The sequence below is a fragment of the Neofelis nebulosa genome, chromosome 3 (genome assembly GCF_028018385.1).
Source record: "Neofelis nebulosa isolate mNeoNeb1 chromosome 3, mNeoNeb1.pri, whole genome shotgun sequence".
In the NCBI taxonomy this organism is placed as follows: Eukaryota; Metazoa; Chordata; class Mammalia; order Carnivora; family Felidae; genus Neofelis; species Neofelis nebulosa.
The window spans coordinates 187,237,023-187,260,601 of NC_080784.1; the positions used below are offsets into that span (position 1 = coordinate 187,237,023).

A 23,579-nucleotide genomic window follows, 5' to 3' on the forward strand; every position below is an offset into this window, starting at 1 on the left:
GTGAGAGATCACGACCTGAGCCAAAAACTGAGTCTGAGGCTTAAGTGACAGAGCCACCCAGGCGCCCCATGATGCCAGTAGGTCTTAAACACCTCTCCTGACACATGTGCAGCATCGTGCTCAGAGCTTTTAGTCCTATTTAGAATTCAATAGTGTTTTATTTTTAATATTTTCGTTTGCTTCCTATTTATGACAGCTGGTAATTTGAAAAATAAATATAAGTAAACACTGGAAGCTTTGAAAACAATGTTAACTATATAATAACAGGAGGTTCGCTCATTCATGTGACCAACACATATTTGTAGAGCACCTACTATGTGCCAGGCCCTACACCTAAGATTCATTAGAGAACAAGGCCACCACCCTGTCCCGGTGACGCTTACTTTCTGGAAGTGGGTCAGGGGCTGGTTAGACAGTTGGGGGGGGGGGTTGGTTCTTGCAGGGGACACGCAGGTGTCTGTTGAGCCCGCCTCCGGCCCAGGGAGAGCAGGCATCCAGGACACAGGAGTCACCTGCAGGCTGAGACCGCCGTCCGTCCGTCCCTTCCCTTCGAGGTCCCGCACGAGGGTCGAGGGTCGGGGGCCGGGGCAGGGGTCACGAGTCCCGGCGCGGAGGTGGGGGGTGGGGGGGTCGGGAGGCCCGGCGGCGCGGGGCGGGCCGGGGCCGGCGGGGCGCTGGCTGCGGGCCGGGAGGCCGCGGCTCCTCCTCCCCTTCCTCCCGCGGAGGCGGACGTTGAGTCAACAGCGCGGGCGGCCGCAGGCGGCGGCGCGGCGGCTCGGAGGCGCCCGGCCCTCTCGGGGCCGCGCGGGGCGCGGGTGGCGGCGGCGGCGGCGCGGCGGGAGGCGGAGGCGGAGGCGGGCGGCGTCCACGAGGCCGGCCCGCGCCCGCAGGAGGAGGCCATGAACGGCGACCGGACCGAGAGCGACTGGCAGGGGCTGGTGAGCGAGGTGAGGCCGAGGCGCCGGCCAGGCGGGAAGGGCCGGGCCGCGCGTCCCCGCCCCGCGCCCGCAGCACGTCCCCCTCCCCCGGCCCGCGCCCCACTGGGTGGCCGAGCGCGGCGCGGGGACGCGCGGGGGGCGGGGGACGCGCTGCTCTCCGCCCCCGCCAGGTGCGCCGCTCCTCGCGCGCCTCCGGGGCCGGCCGGGCGCCGCTTCCACGCCATCTGGTGCCGGCTTCAGGGGAGGGGCCTTCCCCCTCCCGCGGGAATCGGCCCTGGATTGGAGAGCGGAGCGCGGGGGACCCGGCAGGAGAGGAGCCAAGCCCCACCTGCCTTCCCGGTCACCACCGTTGTGGAGCCCAGCGATTGGACGGCCCGCGCTGAAGCGGAAAGGTGGTGCCGGGGAGGGGGTGGGGGGGGGAGATCCGGGCCCTGGGGTTCCCCCCGGGCCAGGTGGAATTACCTGCGGTGGAGGTTTGGGTGGGGGGAGTTCGGGGTCTTCCGTAGCCTTCATTCAGTCACTTACTTCTGTCAACAGTGTGTCTTGCGGGCCTACTCTGGGTAAGGTGGAGAGCCATTTATCAAAGGAGCGAACGACAGGTGCGGAAGGCACTCGATTCCTGCAAGCAGAAAACACCAGCCCTCTTCCCCCCAAACCCCTTTGTCACAACCACCCCGGGGTTGGCTTTTAGTCTCCTGAGCCATTGCCTCTTCAGCCCAGCCTGAGTTTTTTGGCCTGGGAGGGGCTGTCCGGCTTCTGCAGGTGACAGTGAGGGCTGATGTCTCCCTGTCACAGGTAGGTCGCTCGTCCTGACTTACCGCCATATGTGATGGCAGTTCCCGGTGCTACCTAGCCTTGCTGAGCACCCCCCTCCCCCCAGTTTTCCATTCTCTCGTCCGGAGAACCATCCCTTTGCCCAAAGCCAACTTGGGGCCTCTTTGACTTTACTCCTGTGCACATAATGCAGGGTGTAGTGATTTGCTCTCTTCCTTCCCCTGTGGGATGTTAGAAGGGAAGCCCTTATACTTTCTCCTGTAATCATTTCCAGGGCCTCCAGGTCAGGCGGATAACAGTACTTAACGTCTGGTGTGTGCAAAGCGTTGTATTTCTGAAGAGGAATAAGATGTCATAAGTTCTCCCTGGTTTAGTTTGTTTACTCTTGGTCTAGTAGCTGAAAACTCCTAACTAGACAGTGTTCGGACGCATTGTTTTGCGGCCTGCGCCCTCCCGTCTCCTCTAACTCTCTGGCTGTATGTCAAGGGACAGATCCTCCAGGGAACTTTTAAGAATCAAGAATCATACCCAGTAGTCAAGGAGGCTGGGGGTGCCTCTTCATAAGAGTCCAGGGAGAGGCTCTGAAATGGCAGCAGAATGTTCTCTACTCCAACAAATATGTATCGAAGGTCTATTAGCAGCCAGGTACCTCGCTAGGTGCTTGGGATTCAGCAGCAAAGAAGGCAGACAACCCCTTCTGCTCTCAAAGAATTTCTGGAACCTGTGCTACAGTTTGGGAGAGTTACCCGATAAACATGAAGAGAATGCTAAAGGGTGGAAAACCAGAGGAAGGAAGTGCTTCATTGCATCCAAATATGCCTCCCCGAGGTGGCCTTCCTTCTGCCTGCACTGACCACACTACTGTCGCCTGGTGGTCTCCCCACCGGGATGTGTGTTTTACTTGGCTTTGATCCAGGGGCCTACACACCGAGCTCCATACACAGCGGGTGCTCAAAAAATGCTTATAGAATAAATCAAGATCCTGACATGTGCCTTTTAGGAGTTGCCTTGCCTATCCCAGCTGGATTTCTTCAGGGTAGTGCATTCGTGCCTTCCACAAACACTCAGTAAAGGCTCTAGGGCATGGAAGGCACACAGCAAGGAGCTATGCTTGCCCCTCTCCTAATACCTCATGGCTGTTTCTTGAGTCCTTCATCAGTGTTAAGTATTTTACATAGCCTCATTCTCATAATGTTATAAAGTAGGAATTATTTCTCATTTTGCAAGTAAGGACGCTGTGGCTCAGATAGGTTAAGGAGCTTGCCAGAGCCTCACAGCTGGAGCGGGCAGAATTTGAACCCTGGTCTGACTCCAGAGCTTGGAATCATTAGGCCATACTTTGTATGTTAATCATTGGTTCATCTCTGTGTATCTTCAGCTAGACAGCAGGTTCTCCAAGAGAGAGGACCATGTTTTATTCACCTTTGAATCCCCAGTGACTAAATCAGTGTTCCTCAGAGTACGATCTACAGATCACCTGCACCCCAGTCATTTGGGGAACAAAGAGCGCAAAGAGTCACTCTGCATTTTTGGGAAAAATGCAAGTTTTAAAGTCTCTCCCCGGATCCGTTGTGCATTTCCCCCTCTTCACCGTGGATCCATCTAAGTCTTAACCCCCCAGTAGCTGTGAATGGGACCTTATTTTGAGATCGGGTCTTTGCAGATGTAATTACGTTAAAGACTGTGAGATGAAATCATCCTGGATTTAGGGTGAGCCCTGAATCTAATGACTGGTGTCCTTATAAAAGAAAGTAAAGATAGATTTCAGACACAGAGATGCAAGGGAGAAGACAATGGGAAGGCACAGAGAGGGAGGCCATATGAAGATGGAGATCGAGACCAGAGTTGCACATCGAAAGTCCTGGAATGTCAAGGTTTGCCAGCTGCCACCAGAAGCTGGAAGAGGCATGGAACAGATTCTCCCTTAGAGCCTCCAGAAGGAATCAGTTCTTCTGACACCTCTTGACTGTGGACATCTGGTCTCCACAGCTGTGAGAGAATACATTTCTGTGTTTTAAGCCACCCAGTTTGCGGTAACTGGTTATGGCAGCCACAAGAAACTGATACACCGATGGCATGAAAATGCCCAGGGATATAGCCTAAAATCTACTCTTCTCAGACACTGAGCTACCCAGGGGCTTCCCCTGCCCCACTCAAGTTTAGCTGGCCGGGTGCAGACTGGGCCTGGCGTGGAGATGCCTGCTACGTAGCCAATAGGATCCAAGGGAGAGAGTGGTCAGTGGCTGGTGGTGTTTCAAAGTGATTTTGGAATCCAGCCAGAAGAACTGGGGAAGACAGTCACCAGACATCTGACCTGAGCTGAGTGGGCCTTTTGACGGCTCACATCGATTTCTGCAGAGGACCTGGTTTCTGCCTCCCGCCCTGGACACGCACTCCATTGCCCTTCCTGCCCAGAGCTCTGTGCTGCCTTTCCATCGGTCTGCTTCCGCGGCTCGCCTCTACCAAGCCGTCTTCGCTTAAAATGATCCTACAGAGATCAGTTTTATTTTCATATTTTTAGTATAACTAGCTGAAGTTGCAGCCCACTCGTAGGCCCCAAAGTAAACACGGCCATGCATGTGAAAGAAGCCTGGCTGACGTTCTCTTTTAGAAATTAAATGTCTGGGGAGGGGGAAATGTTCTTCCTAGCACCACCTGAAGTGATCTTCTAAAAGATCTCTCTCTCTCTCAGGGAGAGATCTTGAAATGCAGCCATGCAGATAGTCAGTAATTTTTTATTTCTAAAATGAAAATCCTGGCCACCTCTTGGCCCGCTGCCTTATGATAACCCATGCCTAGTTCAATTTCACTATTTTCACCATTTGAATTTTGGTTAATTAATTAGATAGCAGTCAGCGTCGTATTCTTTGAGTGTGTTGTGTAACCCTGCACCTCTCCCCAGAATAGAGCCACTGACATTGGAAAGACAGAGATTGAATAGGCCCTATGATTAATGGTGTGGCTTTGGGTCTGCGTTGTTGACTGAGCTCTGTGGGTGAATCTTGGCTCTACTTCTCTCTGGGTGCAAATGATCAAAAACCCAACCCAAAGCGGTTTAGCTCAGGGAATTTATCGGCTGATGTTGTGGGTTGAATTGTGCTTCCCAAAAACATATGTTCAAATCCTAACCTCCCAAAGCTGTGAACGCAACCTTGTTTGGAAATAGGATCTTTGAAGATCAAAGTTAAGGCAAAGTCATTAGAGTGGGTTCTTAATCCAATGACTAGTGTCCTTACAAGGAGAGGAAAATTTGGATGTAGGGATGCACAGGGAGAAGACACTGGGTGAAGTCACAGAGGAAAAAAGGCCATGTGATGACAGAGGCAGAGACCAGGAGTTATGCAGCTAAGGAGTTCCAGAGATTACTGGAAACTACCAGAAGCTAGGAAGAGGCAAGGAACAGTCCTCCCCTGGAGCCTTATTAGGGAGCAAGGCCCTGCTGACACGTTAATTTTGGACTTTCAACCCCCAGGAGTACAAGAGAATTAATTTTTGTTGTTTCAAGCTGACCAGTTTATGGCCATTTGTGACAGCGGCTGCAACAAACCAATACAGCTGACCTGTCTAGTAATTCCAAGAGAGGAGTGGTTTGGGCCCCAGCTGGATCCCACACTCAAATGGGCACTTTCTCTCTATCCATGAGTCTCCTTGCTGTTTGTCTTAAGTCTCAGCCTCCCGTCCTTTTCAAGTTCAGAGAGGAAGACAGCAACCCTTATGTAGTACGTCCCATACAACCGCAGGCGTCCCTCCATTTGAACCCACCTAGATCACTCACCTGGCCTGGAAGACAGTGGCTCAGGAGTGTAGTAATCTGGTTGTGGGCCCTGCCCAGGAAGGCCATGTGGCCTGAGAGCGGGTCCTGCTCAGGAGGCCACGTGGCCTGAGAGCAGGCAGGCAGCAGGGGCTATTTGCCCGAAGCAGAATGGACCGGAAAAGTCCCTGCACTGTGCAGCTTCTCTGAGCCTCGTTTTCCTAATCTTCAGATGGGTAATGAGTACGTACCCCGTAGGTGTGTGAGGGGCTTGCTAGTCCTTGGCCCTCTGCCTGGCAGGTGGTGTTTAGTGAACGTTAGTACAATGAGCATGAACCTCAGGACAGAAACTTAGGCATTCATGAAATGAAAACGTCTATATTTTGCTACAGCATGTGAATTTTGATTACACATTCCCATTGTAAGGGTGATGGAAATGTACTTTGGGTCGGAGTCCTGTGTCTCCCTTTCCCCCAGCCTGTGTTTAAGTTGTAGGGGGCTTAAGTGGTTCTCAGCCGCTGGCAGGGGTGACGGGGTAGGGGTTACGCATCCCGTCTGGGCTACTTTCATATAGTCACAATCTCCTCATGTTTCATCTCGTATCTAGTCATAGGTCACGGTTGTGTCTCTCCTTGTCCCCCTCTCAGCAATGGCTTGTACCCCACCCGTGCTACTTTGGGTGAACGAAGAACAAGTTGATATATTTGCTCCTTCGCGGCTCTGAGCCTTGCTCAGAGGACCTTGCTGAGCAAGGGGGACCTTGCTCTCTTGCCCAGGGTAAAGGCAAGGGATTCATATTCCGCTGCCCCCAAATCACTCCTGAGCTGACGGAAACTTTTGGAAACTAGTGTGCAGTTGTCTGCATACATACACCACATGACACCGGGTGGGTCCAAGACCCTTGAGGTTATTGTCTACTTCCCCAGAAAGAAGGATGAATTTTTTGGGTTAAGTTTAAGCTACTTTAACAAAGATACCTACCCTCAAAATATGTTGTTTTAAATAAGGTGGATATGTTGGTCTCTTTCATGTTACAGTGTGGTGGTCCAGTCTGGGAGGCCCTGCTCTGTGAATCATCTAAGAACTCAGATTTTTTTACACCTTCTTACTCCAGTGTGTCTTAGGGGGTGGTCCCCAACTGTATGTATGAAGCTGGTTGTTGCCATGTTTTTGTCCCAACCCATAAGAATGGGGGGAAAAAAGGGCAGGGGGAGTCCAGGGTGAGGGGCTTTTTAAAATTAGGGATGACTTCTGCTCACATCCCATTAGTCTGAGTATAGTCACATGGCTACACCTAGCCATGGAGGCTAGGGAGGCTAGGGAATGGAACCTTATCTGTGCCCAGCTTGTACTTGGGAAGGTTCTCTTATCACCACTGAGATGGTTTTTCACAGTTTGGGAGGTTCAAGAGTAAAAAGGGTACATAGGATATGAAAAACATAACCACAAAAGGAAAAAAGAATAAATTGTATTTTATCAAAACTTAAAACTTCTGCTCTTTGAAAAACTCCTTTAGGAAAATGAAAAGATAAGCCACAGACTGGGAGAAAATTTGTGCAGAACAGAAGTCTTATATCTAGAATATATAAAGGACTCTCACAACTGAATAATAAGAAAACAAGCAGCCTAATTTTTAAAATGGCAAAAGAGGGGTGCCTGGGTGGCTCAGTCAATTAAGCATCAGACTCTAGATTTTGGCTCAAGTCAAGTTCATGGTTCATTAGTTTGAGCCTCGCATTGGGCTCCACGCTGGCAGTGTGGGATTCTCTCTCTCAAAGTAAACAAATAAACTTTTTAAAAAAAAGAAAATGGCAAAAGAGTTAAATAGATTCTACACTCAAGAGATTTGGATGGTGGGGCACCTGGGTGGCTCAGTCGGTTAAGCATCCAACTGTTGGTTTCAGCTCAGATCATGATCTCATGGTTTCATGAGTTCAAGCCCCTCATCGGGCTCAGAGCCTGCTTGGGATTCTCTCCCTCTCCCTTTCTCTCTGCCCCCCCCCCCACACTATCTCTGTCTCTTTCAAAATAAATAAAATAAACTTTAAAAATTTTAAAAAAAGAGATTTGGATGGAAAATAAGCACATGAATATATACTAAACAGTGTCAGTCATTAGAGAAATGTACATTGAGACCGCAATAAGGTTCCACAACACAACCTGTCAGGAGGGAAAAACAAACAGATAAAAAATGGATAAACCGAATGCCGCCAAGGATGCAGAGCACTGGAAGCCCCATGCGTTGCTGGAGGAATAGAAAGTGGTTACGGCCACTTTTGAAAACAGTTGTGCAATTTCTCATACAGTCAAACAGACGCTTAACCGAACAACCCAGCCGCCCTGCCCTTGGGTGTTTACCCAAGAGAAGTGAGGATGCACGTCAACACCAAAGCCTGTATGTGAATGTTTATAGCCCTTTTTTTTTTTTTATAATCACTGAGAATGGAAACAGCCCCAGTGTCCGTGAACTGACGAGCGGATAACTGTCGTGCGTCCATGTAATGAAATCCTGCTCAGCGTTAACGAGGGGACAGGTTACTGATCCATGCAGAAACATGAATGAGCCTCCACAACATTTGGTACACCTGAAGCTAGCGTAACATTGTGTGCCAACTATACTAAAAAAAGAAAAAAAAATTGGCAAGTGATGGAAACCAGAGGCTCGAGCCAAGCGTACCTACTGTAAGATTCCATTAATACGAAATTTCTGGGGAGGCGCAGCTAGAAGGACAGGAAACAGATCAGTGGTTGCCAGAGCTTGGGAACAGGGTGAGCAGATTGACGGCGGGAGGGCACAAGGGAACTTTGTGGAGTGATGGACATATTCTGTGCCTCAACCGTGGTGATGGCTATGTGACTGTACAAGTGTAGTGAAATTCATAGAGCGGTACACCCAAAAAAGATGAACCTTTCTCTGTGTGAATTGTGCCTCAAGAAATCGAATGTTTTCAAAATCTTTTTTTAATATTTATTTTTGAGAGACAGAGAGAGACAGAGCGTGAGTGGGGGGGAAGGGCACAGAGAGAGAGAGGGAGACACAGACTCCGAAGCAGGCTCCAGGCTCTGAGCTGTCAGCACAGAGTCAGACGCAGGGCTTGAACTCATGAACCGCGAGATCATGACCCAAGCTGAAGTTGGACGTGTAACTGACTGAACCACCTGGGTACCCCGAAATCTAATTTTTTTAAAGGGGAGAGATGGATATTTGAGATAGACATTGCTCTGGAGAGCTTTATTCCTTACCTCTTCACATCCCACTTCATCAGGTTTCCAGCACGACTAGCCGTGCTCCCCACCCTGGTCCTGGGGTTCCCCCTCCACTGCCCTCACCCAGGCGGATTAGGCAGAGGCTCCGTGCTCATTCTTAGAGACTCACTGATAGCCAAACTCTCTTTCTTTGCCCTCTGATTCTGCCCTTTCCTCAACTTTGGAGATCTTTCTAGTCTTTTGGGAAGCCATGGGGGAGGGAGCTCCTGGGGAGACTGTTCCATGCCCTGCTGTCTCAAGGACCAGACTTCCAACACTGAAGAGCCAATCGCTTTGTTACCTGTGTTTTGCTGGATGCTCCCTTCCTTGGAACACAAAGGCAGAATGTCTGGTTTCTTAAAAAGGCAGAGGGATGTATAGGGAGAAACAGGGTAGGAATTATAGGAAATGGAGGCAAGGTGGGTAGATAGGACATCAGTTAATATTTCAAAGTATTATTCGTATTAATAATAATATTAAATGCAAAAACCAGTACAGAATAGCGGGCACATATATAGACACTTGGTCAGGCTTGAGAGGTGGGAAAAAGCTTCCTAGAGGCAGTGGAACTTGAACTGGGTCCCTCCCCTTTGGTTGAAGAGGCCATGGGTGATCATGATAGAAGCAGGCATGAACACTGGGCTGGCAGCTGACCTTTGAGGAAATGCTTCTGACCTTTGAGGAAAGGCCGGAACTAGTGGGTTGAGGTATAGCAGACATGAGGTTGGAAGAGCCAGGGTGGACCAGATGGTGAATGACCTCAGAAGCAAGACAGAGGGCGTGCTCTAACGTAGCTGGTAATGGAGAGGTGCTGGACACTTTTTTAGCTGGGGTACAAGTCGATGAAACTATCCGGGATAGATCTGTTTCCAGCGAACTCAGTGATCACTAAGCCTCTAACAGAGTCTGCGAGGCACTATGCCAGGCAGCGGGGATGTGCAGACAAATCTGGTAACTTTGCCAGGAATCGGGGACAGACCAGATGAGGGACTAGCAATCTAGTGTTTTCTGTCACCATCAGCATTTCCGATTACTCCTTTGGCACCGAAGCCATGCCACTTACATGGTTGTCTAACTAACCTATAACGTGTCTGTCTCTCCGCTGAACCCAAATGATCTTGAACTCCTTGAGAGCAGGGACCATGTGTTGTTAATTTGTGGCCTTAGCTCTCTTTGCACTGTGCTTTGCCCTTTATAGGAATTAAGTAATTGTAGGATATATGAATCTGGATGTTTGAATAAATGAAGTGGTAAGGAGATAACAGCGTCCGTGGGAATAGAGGAGAAGGGATGGCTAAGAGAAAGATTTTGTTTTTAATGACCCCGACAGGATTTCATAGCCAACTGGATTGGGAAGATGAAATGGAATGGGTCCAAGATGACCTGTGATGGGTGGCTAGAGAGAGGCCGGGCTGGGCATGATAGAGGATTGGGAGTGGCCAAGTCTGGTGAGAAGAGATGAGTTCCATTTAGAACTCTGCATTGTTCAGAGTTTCCTGGGAGTACTTGAACTCTTGCAAGGCAAGCTTAGTGCTTACTGGGAGCATTTTGGATGAGCAGCTATCTGCATAGTGGCAGGCTAATTTCAGAGTAAGTTTATTAAAATTAGCATGTGGGGGAAAGTGAGCGCAACTGCTATTTTTAACTAATAGGATTCATGTTCTCTCCTGTGCAGGGAAATTCGCATATGCGCTTCTAAAATTGACAATTTCTACTCTTATTATGTTAAAAAATTAATTTAGTGACTTTCACATTGAATAAAATACATTGGCTGAAGATTAGAAGAGGACTTTGGCTAGTCCCTGAATGAAAATGACCAGAGTGAATGACATTTCTTACTCACCGCCTGGTTTTCCACTAATAAAACCACACTGGGGCTTTGGGTACCTCATGGTGGAGATCTTTGCTTAGTGGAGAGTCTGCATCTCTCTGTGGCCCATCAGGTGACATGGTGCCCATGGGAGGGGATAACTGGTTCCCAAGGAACGTAAACCTTGGTTGGTTTTTGTTTTGAAGTCTTCCCAATTTCATTTTCTGTATAAGTTTGTTCAATAATCTACTCTGTTTCTATCACCTTATGCTGTTTTGTTGTGACATATCATTTATGCGCAGGATATCAGATCTTCTTCAAGACAGTCTATCCTCTGTACAACTAATATATTATGCCACCTTAAGAAGAAAAGCACTTTTCACTAAGTCTTCTTACTCAGAAACCTTCTTGGCTCCCCATTATCTGGTATTCAAAGGCTCCCCTCGGGGCGCCTGGGTGGCTCAGTCGGTTGGGCGTCCGACTTCGGCTCAGGTCACGATCTCGCGGTATGTGAGTTCGAGCCCCGCATCGGGCTCTGTGCTGACTGCTCAGAGCCTGGAGCCCGTTTCAGATTCTGTGTCTCCCTCTCTCTCTGACCCTCCCCCGTTCATGCTCTTGTCTCTCTCTGTCTCAAAAATAAATAAATGTTAAAAAAAAAAAAAATTAAAAAAAAAAAAAGGCTCCCCTCAAACTGGCCTTGAGCTTTCCAACTTTATGTCTCATTGGTCCCCTCAGAAACTGAGTGTTCCAGACAAACTGATCCATCCTGCATTCTGGTTCCTACCTCATTCCCACATCCTGATCTCATCTGGGTGGGCCTTCTACTTCTTCCCAGACCACAGCCTTTACTAGGCCTCCAAAATGGAATAGAAGCCCGCATCCCTCATAAAATCGTCCATGACCACCCAAGCTTGAAGTGAACTCTTCAGCCTGTTGCGTTACATAGCTTAGACTCCAAGCCACTCATATAGCACTAAAATGCTCCCAGAGAAATATAGGGACCTTCTCTGTGTGTGGATCTCAACTCCTACACAAGTTAGTGAGCTCCTAAGAGAAGGGACTGTGACAAGCTATGTTGGGTGGGTAGGAGATAGGAATGAATTTCATGCTATGACTCAAGAGGAGCAGAACTGAGTGGGGATACTGAATAATACCCAAGAACCAACCCAGTTCTGACCCATATACAGGACCTCTACTTTGAGGTCTTCACTCATGGAAAAGTGACTCATCAATGTGCCTGCCCACCTATAGCTTTATTAATGGTCGACACACAGGTAGAATGTTACTGATGACATGATTATATCCTCTGAGCAGGGGAGAAATTACCTGGGTGCAGTGGGAAGGTAGCTGATCTGCCGGGAGTCAATGTGATAGGGATGAGGGTCGAGAAGGACACAGGAGCCCACCTGAGCCTCTTCCTTGTCCCCTTGCTCTCCTCCACTCTCGATCCACCTGAGTCTGCCTTCTGCCCCTTCTTTTCTCCTGCAATGCCCTTGCCAAGCCCATCCAAGACCAGACTCCTCTCTGCCATGCACAGTGGTCTGTCCTCAGGTTTCAGCCTATGTGGTCCTGGCTGTGCAGCCTCTGACACTCCACTCTTCCTCCCCCACCTGCTGGGCTTCTGCATCCCTGCACGTGGCCACTGGACATGTCTCCAGGCACCCTACACTCAATGTGCCCTAACCCGAATCCATCCTCCCTCTGGCTTCTGGCTTTCCTATCTGTCTTCCCTTCTTCCATCCCATCTCGATTGATGATGTCGCTACAGAGTCGTCTTTGATCGTTCTTCCCAGCTGAACCGAATCTAATTATTAATCAAGGCCCATATTTTCTGCTCTTGAACAAGTCTTTAATAAGGGCTCTGTGTCGCCATTCCCACCGTCCCACCACGGCTCAGATTCTCATTCACTGTCCTCAGAATTATCTGCTACATCCTGTAAGACCTTTCTTCTGTGTCCTGTCATCCAGCTGGAGTTGTCCTTATAAGCACTGAAATACTTTACCACTCCTTTGCCTCAAGCTCTCTGATGGCCCTCAGGGGCCTGCAGAGTCAAGGCCAGTCCCTCAGTTGACCTCCAGGGGCCCTGCTCCCTCCTCACCTCCAATGATTCCCCTGGGCCCCTTCTGCCTATCCACTCCCCCACTCTCCACAGAACTCCTAACAGATACCAGATCGTTCCATGCCCTGAGGCATCTCTAGGTCTTTGCTTGTGTCCAAGGTGACCTCCTTTGCATACTTAAAGGCCGTGGTCAAATGCCACATCACATGAGCATCCTACCTCCCCTGGGCCTGGTATGTTTTACTTGGGAAGTTGATGGTACGTTTCAGTTGGGAAGATGGTGTGGAGAATTGTTGACAGCATAATAAGGCAAGGTAATGGGGTTCCTGACAATGGGGGCCCTCAGAGAGGTGGGGGGGGCAATAATATCTAGTACAATTCCAGGCACATGGTCCTTGGCAGGTACTCATGGAAGGAAGGAAAGAAGGGAGGAAGGAAGGGAAAAATGGGAAGGAAAGAAGGAAGGAAAGAGTTCACGTTGCCATTTCTGATACTGTCTTTGAAGCCAGCCCTGCTCAGCTGCTGGTGTGCCCCACTTCCAGCCTCTCCCCCAGACTGCTCATGGCCCCAAAGAAGCTGGGAGTGAGTGTCCACGTGGCGCCAGCCCATGACTGGTATCCTCACCAGCTGGGTCATGTAAGTCTTCAAGCTCCGTAGGTAGGTAGCTACTTAGTGTTGGGTGAATCTCATGACTTCCCCAAGACCTCAAGTTTCTCTGGACTTTATGCAACGAGGATAACAATATCCGTCTTGTATCCCTCACCTGAGATGAGGCTAGAGTGAGGTGATATATATGAAAGTATGTTTCCAAGTCCCCGACCCTCTGCAGCCGAGGTGGTGGTCCTGTGCGTTAGGAAATGGTGCTCTGGTCTTCGGAGCCATTGCTAACTCCTTCCCACGTTTGGTGGGGTCCTGAATAAGCCTCTTAGTAGGCTGACATCAGTTCTCAGGACACAGCACTTGCTCACAAAGAATTAACAGTAGCCTCCTCCCTGGAGAACATGCCTCCCTGCCTCCTGCACCCATTTCTGCCCTCCCGCCCTCTCCCTCACTGCCTGGTCAAGTGCCTGGAAGCAAAACTGGGATCTGACCCTTCCTTGGTCAAAAGCCTCCATAGCTCCTGCTGGCTCTCACTTTGTCTCAGACTTTATTGTCGTTTAAGGCCTTTCTTACTTTCATCCAAACCAAATGATCTGGCCTTACTTTGCACATCTCCGTTTCACATGTCCTGTGTTCTCGGTAACCAGAAGCACGCTGAGTGTTTGCAGGAAGCCAGCGTTTCCACCCACCTGGGGTTTGCTCAGGCTGTGCCCTCTGGCAGGAACCCTGGTTCTCTTACTTCTTCTCACTCCTCCTTCGAGGCTCTGTCATAACCACCTTAACCTCCAACTGGAAGGTCTTTGGCCTCCTGCGATCGCATAGCATCCAGGTGCACCTCTGTGACCAGGTCGGAATTATTTACGTACGTGCCTTGTCTCCAGCCTGGAGTTACTCAGAGTGGGAAGGGGTGGATGTTTTTTGAATCTGCCATTATACCCAGCACAAAGTCCTGCTTGTAGACAAATCTGAAAGAGATGACAAGCCTATCCGGCTCTCAGTTAATACTTGCATTGAAAACCTGCTGAATTAAAACAAGGACATCCATTTGTTTGCTTGTCAGAACAACATTCTCGTGTGTTTCTCTCCCTAAAGTCCCCTTGTATCCATTTGATCTCACAGACCTTCTGACTTTCCAAATACAGACTGTGATCTGTTAAAGGTAGTAAGTCAAATCTCCTTTTAATAAGCTCCAAGGGATTTATGAATTCACTAGAAGTCGTTTCCTCTCTCTCTCTCTCTCCATCCCAACCTCCCCTTCTTTCCTTTCTGTTCTTCCAAACTGAAATTTTATCGTATCAGATACATTGCTTGACAAGAGGCAGAAGCTGTGGGTGGGAAATCATTTGGTTATAAAGAGCTACTTTCTGTAACGGGCTCTGACCTGTGTTACCGTGCGTCGTACCCAGCCTCTGCCTTCGCCCTGGACTAGAAGGGTTTGTGCCAAGGTTGTTTGCACCCACCTTTGACTCTCATGCAAAGAAGCTATGCAGTTGCTTTGGCCTCTGCGGTCACCTCATCACAGGACATAATACATAAAAACAGTACCTTACATCTGTCTTTCTTCTACTGATGCTTAAGAGGATTAACCCAGCCTCAGGCACCTTGCTAAAAGTTAGGGTGCAGAAGCCAATGGGATGCTGTCACCTTCTTCTCCATTCCCTTATCCTCATAACCACCTCGTCAGTTAGAATGAGCAGGGGGTAGTGTGAAGAAATGGAAATTCGGAGTCCTTATTGATGGTCACTTGGCAAGAAGCAAGTATGTGGAGGCAGGCCTTTTAACTTCAAGTCAGATGTTTCTCCCACCGGAAGGCTTGGGTTCCTATCCTCTGCATGCTCGTGCCAGCTGACCTAGATCTGAGCCCAAGAACTTGAGCTGAGATAGAGACTTCTGGGGTCGGGTTCCAAATTCTTGGCCAGACTTCAGTAGAGGCTGGAAGTTGAGCAAAAGTGGCGTCGGGGACGCCTGCAGATGTGGCCATAACTGGAGGACGGTCAGGATGCCACCTCTGCTGTGGAGGCTGCAGGCAGGTGCTCCAGGTGACCCAGTGCTGTCTGAGCAGGGGCTCCGCAGAAGTACTAGAATCTAATAATGCCACGGACCCACCTCCCCTGGATCCTACCTGCCCCCAATCACAGAGAGTTTCCTTGGGCAGCTGTGGGGGCCCTACCTTTGTCGGCCTGAATCTGTGAATGGAGAAAGGGTGGTGAAGAGAGGTGAGTGACTGAAGGTATTACCTAGAGATGGTAAAACTTTGGATCATGATGGATTTGACTTTAAATATCTGAATAAACTTAAGTGGCCCCCAAATTTAGAAAATATACGTATGTTTATTCATTTTTTAAAGTTTATTTATTTTTATTTTCAGGGAGAGAGAGAGAGAGAGCAGGGGAAAGGGAGAGAGAGAATCCCAAGTAGGCTCCGTGCTGTCAGCACGGAGCCTAATGCAGGACTCGATCCCATGAACCATGAGATCATGACCTGAGCCAAAATCAAGAGTCAGACGCTCAACCAACTGTCCCTAGAAAATATACGTATGTTTAAAAGAAAATAACTATAATTCTAGTACCCAGAGATGACTACCGTTAATATTTTAGTGTTTAATCATTCAGATACTTTTCCAGGCCTTTATTTCTAAAAATGAGTTTATATCACATGCTACGCACATACAGTGAATGCACACGGTGAATGCTCAACGCATTTTTGCACGTGCACCACCCAGGTCAAGATATAGAACATTCTCAGCTCCCCAGAAGGCTCTGCATGCCTTTCCTAGTCGACTCTACCCACCCACCCCTCCTGCACCCATTAAGCATTTTTTTGAATTGTCACTGTATGCTGTTTTATAAGGTGTTCTTTTTCTTGCTCAGCAATAAGTCGTGAACAGTTTCCACGTCACTAACTCATCTCCATCGACATCAGTCTCTGTGGCAGCACGGGATTACACCGTGTCGACAAACTATACATTTGCTGGACTTTGAGCCTATGTCTTAGAAATTCTTAACTGCATTGTTTCCCACTGTCGGAACACCCAGATGTCTGACATCAGAGTTCTGTTAAACTCTAGAATGGGCTGCAGGGACAGTGACTTTAAGGTTTTCCCGTGGTTTTTTGCACAGCCGGCTTATATCTTCCCTTGCTTACTTAGTTTCTGTGAATGCACATGAGTTAGGCTGAACGACCTAATAACTACCCCTGTGCGCTGGGGCAAGGGTATCTGGCATCTTCCCACTCGGTGTAAAGGTTTGTACGGGAGAGCAGATTCTAGGGTGTTCGTTCATCCTGTCCATCAACTTCTTTTTAAAAATTCATTTTTGAAAAAGGAGAGGAATTCATTGGACAATTTAAACACCTGGGTTTTAGAGAGACGTTCTTTTAAGATGATAAGATTGCTTGGTGAGCAAGGAAAATAACTGTTTTGATTACTGGAAACATTCGTGAGGATTCATGAGAAAAATTCCACACTTCTCCAGAAACAGTCTCCGACCTAGCGCTGAACAGTTAAGTTTTGATCATGTAGGTATTAACCGCACACATTTGGGGACCTTCCTTATTTTCACTCTCTCTGTTTAGCTTTTGATTATTTTACTACCGCTGTTTCTACGACCACTGCTGTGATTGCTACTACTCTCTCAGTATCATTATTATTATTAACTGCAGTAAAGTTATTCTTTTCATTCTGTTTTGCTTTTAAGTAGGCTCCACACCCAGCAGGGAGCCCAATGCGGGCTTGAACTCTCGATCTTAAGATCACGACCTAAGCTGAGATCAGGAGTCAGATGTTTAACTGATTGAGCCACCCAGGCGCCCCAGTGAAGTTATTCTTACAAATGTGTCCATTTATTAAGCCCTGTGTGCCATACATATAAGGTTCATCTAAGGTTTGGTGCAGGCACATATTTGAAGGAAAAAGGATATGTTTATTGGGTGCTATTTAATGTGCCCAGTCCTGAATGCTTTATATATGCATTTCATTTATACCTCACAACAGCCTTGAGAGGCAGCTAGAGTTACCACCATTTCATTTGCTGTGATCAATATGGCTAAGAGTTGATAAGTAAACATAAGAGAATATGCTGGCAATACAAGAGCTGGGATTTGAACTCGGGTTCTTTTTATTCCAAAGTCTGTGTTTCCCCTGGTCTACTATAGCCTCACCAAATGGATGAGTGAGTGAACGAATGAAAAAACATTCTAGTGTGGTGCTCATTTTTAGGAGGTGTGTATTTTGAATTATCAAGCCAAGAAGGAAGTATTCTTTCATTTAAACTCTATGAAAACCTCAGTGTAGTACTTACACAGTTTTGTATCATGGATATCCAGTGACACCTGTCAGGGGTGACATAGGGCTCTCTTATGAACTCAGTTACATATCTTACATTAAAAGGTGCCAAATTTCCTCAGTATCAGTTGCTTGGGTGTGTTGGCATACTATTTAGGATTAGTTTTAACGTAATACCAGAAACAGCAGTGGTTTGGATAAGATAGAGTTATCTGTATTTCTCTCTCAAGTACAGTGACTTTAGAGGAAGACCGTTTAAGGCTGATATGGCAGCTTACAGTTTTTCAGGGACCCAGGCACCTTCCGTTTCTTTTATCCACCATTCCAACAGTGGAGCTTTCGATTTTTGGGATGAATATTTTGCAGGAGGAAGAAAACATGAAGAAGAATATGCTCCTTCCTTTAAGGAAACTTCCCAGAAGTCTCCTGGAACACTTCTGCTTCCCTCTTCTTGGCCAGCACTTTATAGGAGATGTAGGGGATCATAGTAACTCCTACCTCCTAGGGCCTCATTGTGAGGACCAAATGAACTAATGTGTGTGAAGTGCCCAGAACAGTACTTGGCACACAGTCAGTGGTGGAGGAGGGTCTGCCCTTAGTGTTTTGTCTGATGCCTCCATGGCCATATCTGGGGTCTAGGCCCATCAGGCTTGATAGGTCTTTCCCAAAGACTTGTTTTAACTACTTTGGTCTTTGCACCCTCCTACACAGTACGGACAGCAGCAGTCCTAATGATATAGCATGAACATGATGATGATGATTGATGATGAGGATGATGATGATGATGATTATAAAGATAAAAAAAAATAATAACCTCTTAGCAAATGCCAGCTTCACGCCAGTGACTGGACTAAATACCTTGTCCCATTACCTCCTTTATGTCGCAGACCCTACGAAGGACACACTATCATGGTCCCCCTTTTACAAGTAAGGGGTCTTTGGCTCAGCAAGAGATGGATTAACTTGCTCAAGGTCATTCAGCTACAGGTGCAGGGCAGGGACTGGAATCCAAGAAAGTCTGACCCCCCCCCCAAAAACGTACTTGGGATATCCACTGCCTTCCATGAGCTTTTAGGTCTCTCTGCCCCTAAAATTTCATCTCCTTTTGGAATGGTTAGCCTGGTCACATATTTAGTCAGTCCTATTGACGCTGCTGTCTGTAGTGACCTTGATTATCAGTGACTTTCCTTACTGAAAGAGAAATGCCCACGCCTTGATGCTACCTGCATCAGTGATGTCTTCTCCAAAGGAATCCTTTAAGCGCCAGGTCTTGTGTCTGTACTTGGCAGAGGAACAAACTGAAGCAACCCATGTTACTGTCATTTCAATGCTCTTCTGATGAACCGTGATTGTGGTGGACAAATGGGCTGTCAAGAGAAGCCATAAAATTATGCCCAGTGTTGGCTGTTGGCTTGTTGGTGATGTGGAGACAATGGGGACTTTGCCATCCTCCCTGAAAGCCATACTAAATTGAGATCATCCGTAGGAGCCCTTTGCTGGCATAATCGACCCAGTTGCACCATTACCAGCCAGGGAAACAGACCTGGACAGAGCCCTCGCCTTAATTAGTGTTTATAGTTTAGTCTGCCCTCTGAATAAGCCTGCGATTTGAATCAGCAGAACTGCACATCCACCCATGTTCCAGAATGAATCTCCACCTAACTTGTTGCCGTGGGGCCGAGTTCTGAACTGACAGTTCTTGTTGAGGAACATTTCTCACTCATCAGTACTGCCTGGAGGTGGTGGTAAGAAACTGATAATGACAAGCTCAGGAGCAAATTAACAGTGCTCAGGAAAATATGAGCTAGGCATAGAGAGAAGGCAAAAACAGCTCCCACTCACAAGCTTCAGCTGGGAACACCTTCCTCCTATAGGCGGAAATTGGGGCCCAAGTGGCCCTTTAATGATGACTCCGTGATTCTCACGCAGAGAGAACCACTGGGGGGAGCCGTGATGATCACGATTGGCTGGCATCTTGGCAGATGGTGGTAAGAGCTCTACTTCCTTGGATAATTAAAATAGTGATGGATTTGCATGTCTGATTTCAAGATCTCTAGTCTGCAGATGACTGCCTTTCGGGGGCAGACAGGGACGGAACACCTCCTTGCCTTGGAGTATCTGCACCTGACTCTAGTATGGAAGAGATGGAAGCCAGGGAATAGTCCCACAAACGCTCCATCTTGAGTTGAGTCTTCATCTGGAGCACTCTTACCCTCTTCTGGAACACTTCATCCCAGCAGGGAGATGATATTTTTCACAAAGGCAAGGTCTGCTGACAAACTTAGGAATGGAGATTGGTTTTCTTTCTTTGTTTTTTTTTTTTTTTTTTTTTTTTTTAATTTTTTTTTTTTCAACGCTTTTTATTTATTTTTTGGGACAGAGAGAGACAGAGCATGAATGGGGGAGGGGCAGAGAGAGAGGGACACACAGAATCGGAAACAGGCTCCAGGCTCCGAGCCATCAGCCCAGAGCCTGACGCGGGGCTCGAACTCACGGACCGCGAGATCGTGACCTGGCTGAAGTCGGACGCTTAACCGACTGCGCCACCCAGGCGCCCCGGTTTTCTTTCTTTGAATAGGATGAACGCAGTTCTTTGGATTATTATGATTATTAATAAGATGGGTGCCTTTAGAATTTATTGGGTGCTTTAAAAAAAAAAAAACAAACAAACATGCATTGTCTTATAGAGCCCTTATGACTCTCCTGTGAGAGAGGTGGGGCAGGCCTGGGTTTAAATCCCACCATTTCCAGGGTGCCTGGGTAGCTCAGTCAGTTAAGCGTCCAACTCTTGATTTCAGCTCATGTCGTGTTCTCACGTTTCATGGGTATGAGCCCTGCATTGGGCTCTGCGCTGAGATCGCGGAGCCTGCTTGGGATTCTCTCTCCTTCTCTCTCTGCCCCTGCCCTGCTCTCTGTCTCTCTCTCTTTCTCAAAATAAATAATTATTAAAAAAAAATAAATCCCACCGTTGCCACTGGCAAGTTGCGTGACTTCGTTCTTAAGTTTATTTATTTATTTTGAGAGAAACAGAGACAGCATGAGTCGGGCAGGGGCAGAGAGAGAGGGAGAGAGAATCCCAAGCAGGCTCCGTGCTCTCAGCACAGAGCCCGACACGGGACTTGAACCCACAAAATGTGAGATCCTGACATGAGCTGACATCAAGAGTTGGATGCTTAACAGACTGAGCCACCCAGATGCCCCACAAGTTGCGTGACTTAAAAAAAGAAAAATCTCCTAGGTCCTCAGTTTCTTCATCTGTAAAAGGGGAGAATGTCTACTTTTTGGGGTTGTGATAAGGATTAATGACTTCTATATGGGAAATACTGAGTCACCTTTGGGCACTGAGTAGAGTCCACTATGGTGATGGTCATTCACCCAGCATTTATATAAGAGGAAACTGAGATACAGAGGGGGTGAGTGGTAGGTGATGGCCATGGAAGCCACATAATTTCACTCTAAATCCCAGGTGCCATGTCGTGTCTATCAATAGTGCCTTTGTCTCTGTGCCTCCCAAATTCCTTTTTGTTAAAGGATAGTCCTGGAATCAGTTGGAGTTCTGCAAACGACTTGAGCCTCATCTGGGAAGTGGAGGCACTGCCTCATGGTGTTTGAGGGCAGATCTGAGAAGTCAGGGGCAGATAGATATACAGTGGTCACTGTGGCTCAACAGTAGTAAGGATTTTAGGGGTTTTTTTTCTTATTATTTTTTTTAATGTTTATTTTTGAGAGGGAGAGACAGGGTGTGAGCAGGGGAGGGGCAGAGAGAGAGGGAGACACAGAATCCGAAGCAGGCTTCAGTCTCTGAGCCATTAGCACAGACCCCCACGCGGGGCTCGAACTCATGAACCACGGGATCATGACCTGAGCTAAAGTGGGAAGCTTAACCGATGGAGCCACCCAAGTGCCCCAGGGCTGGGTTTTTGTTTGTTTGTTTGTTTTTTTTTTTATGATTTCTTTTTGAGACAGGGGGAAGATGAGCCACAGCAATTTTATAGCTTTCAAAGACAGTTTGACCAAAATGTTGTCCATGCTTTGTTGGCTTTTTATTGCTACCCAGCCCACAAGAAAAGCTTTCTGCAATGGAATTGAATTATTATCCCATAATGAAGTGCCTAGTGAATCTCTCATTACATTCCATGTGTGACTGTTACATGTTTTAATATGTCATTGTACATGTGAGTGTTTGTGATGTGGGCTGTCGGCTACAGCTAGCATACCCCAGGCCCCTGGCAGCCTGGATGGAAAAGGGTGAACCTCAGATGTGTGGGCGATTTTAGTGCCCCATCCCGAATCCTGGATCCCTGTGAAACAAACCTGAATTGCACACCTTGCCATCAGCATCTCGGCCAGAGGCAAGGTCAGATCAGCCTAGCGCTGGGGAGAGAGCAGAGTCGCTCTAGGCAAACAATGGTCTTTAAAAATATATGCCGTCTTCAGCAAATGAGAGGGATTTCCTAGCCCATTTATGGCCAGCTAGAAGGAAAGCAGTCTTTTTTCCTTGCATTTCCTCCTAATCTTTATTGGCCTGAAAAGAACAGGGGTGCACTCAGACGGTACAGAGACTGAGAAGGTGGGGACAGGGAGTAAGGAAGGAATAACAGGAGGGAAGGATTGAAATAGATATTCAGGCAAACCCTCGTTATTCCTAACTTCACTTAACCAAGACTGTCAGTGAATTTCACATACCCCCCAGCTACCATAGTTCACATTATAAACTCTTCCAATTACCTGAAATCTCACTTAACTTAAATTTCCAGCACATCCCCTGGGGCGTTCAAATCATCAAAGTTTGCCTGTCGAAAGTAATACTGAAGAGGGGGAAGCCGCCATGGTGACTCAGAGAAAGCTAGATCATAAAAAAAAAAAAAAAAAAAAAAAAAAGTCATCTTAGAGAATGGCATTAGAATCATTGTTACCAACCTGAAATTGCTGAAATGTTATCTAAAAATTACAGAGGCGAACACAGATTTGGAACAGGGCTGTGGACGTGCTTAGGAGACTGGGGTGTGATCGTGGCTGGCAAAGGCTGCTCCCACGGGTGAGTCAGTGTGGTGTGGTCACGATGGCCGCAGGCTGGAGGACCTCCGTGAGATGACTGTCCACGTGGGGTTGGCCCCACTTAGCATCTTACTCCATAGATGCCCAAACTCTGCCTGGCAAGGTTCAGTGTGTCCCTAAGTGACAGTCCTGTATATCTGGAGTGGTCAGTCTGCAAGATTTCAGAGAATGAAGGTGTAAAGGAAGTTTATGCCCCTGTGATATGGGGAAGCTCTCGTTTTAAGGAATAAAAATGAGGTGAAATTACAAATGCCATTATGGCAATTCTATAGGAACTGTCTTATGACCTCTCCATACATATCAAGTTTTTGCAAGCAGATTTCTTTCTCTAAAATTTTTTTTAACGTTTATTTTTTATTTTTTTATTTTTTTTTATTTTTTATTTTTGGGACAGAGAGAGACAGAGCATGAACGGGGGAGGGTCAGAGAGAGGGAGACACAGAATCGGAAACAGGCTCCAGGCTCCGAGCCATCAGCCCAGAGCCCGACGCGGGGCTCGAACTCACGGACCGCGAGATCGTGACCTGGCTGAAGTCAGACGCTTAACCGACTGCGCCACCCAGGCGCCCCTATTTTTTATTTTTGAGAGAGAGAGAGACAGAGTGCAAGTAGGGGAGGGGCAGAGAGAGAGGGAGACACAGAATCTGAAGCAGACTCCAGGCTCTGAGCTGTCAGCACAGAGCCTGACGCAGGGTTCGAACCCACAATCTGTGAGACCATGACTGAGCTAAAGTTGGACGCTTAACTGACTGAGCCACCCCGGCGCCCCACCAGATTTCTTTTTCTAAATGATGCTAAAAATGGACTTTTGAGAGTTAAGCTTAATAATAAATAATAATTGATTAGCTTCCTAAAAAATATATTACAAATAGGTAAATATATTTCAGCTTAGCAGGAATCAAAATTCATTTACATCTCAAATGTAAAGTGTATTGAGCACTCAACTCTTGGTCAGGAGCTTGGCTCTGGAGACGCAAAGGTGAATGAGTTGGACCTTGGCTGCAGGGAGGCCTCAGTTAGTGGGGAGGCAGATGGGTGGGCTGGTGGCTGTGATGCCCTA

At 47.8% G+C, this 23,579-nt stretch overlaps 1 protein-coding gene across 2 annotated transcripts in view; it reads left to right on the top strand.

The window, feature by feature from the left end:
- Nucleotides 1–742: 742 nt before the first annotated feature.
- CCDC149 (coiled-coil domain containing 149) overlaps nucleotides 743–23,579 on the top strand; it is a 97,363-nt gene continuing 74,526 nt past the window's right edge. The window contains exon 1 of one of the 2 annotated variants that reach the window (XM_058722947.1): nucleotides 743–947. In XM_058722947.1, coding sequence (XP_058578930.1) covers nucleotides 900–947 — 48 coding nt within the window. In that variant the 5' untranslated portion in view covers nucleotides 743–899. The remainder of the gene's footprint in view (nucleotides 948–23,579) is intronic. The other variant, XM_058722948.1, reaches the window with a different exon arrangement.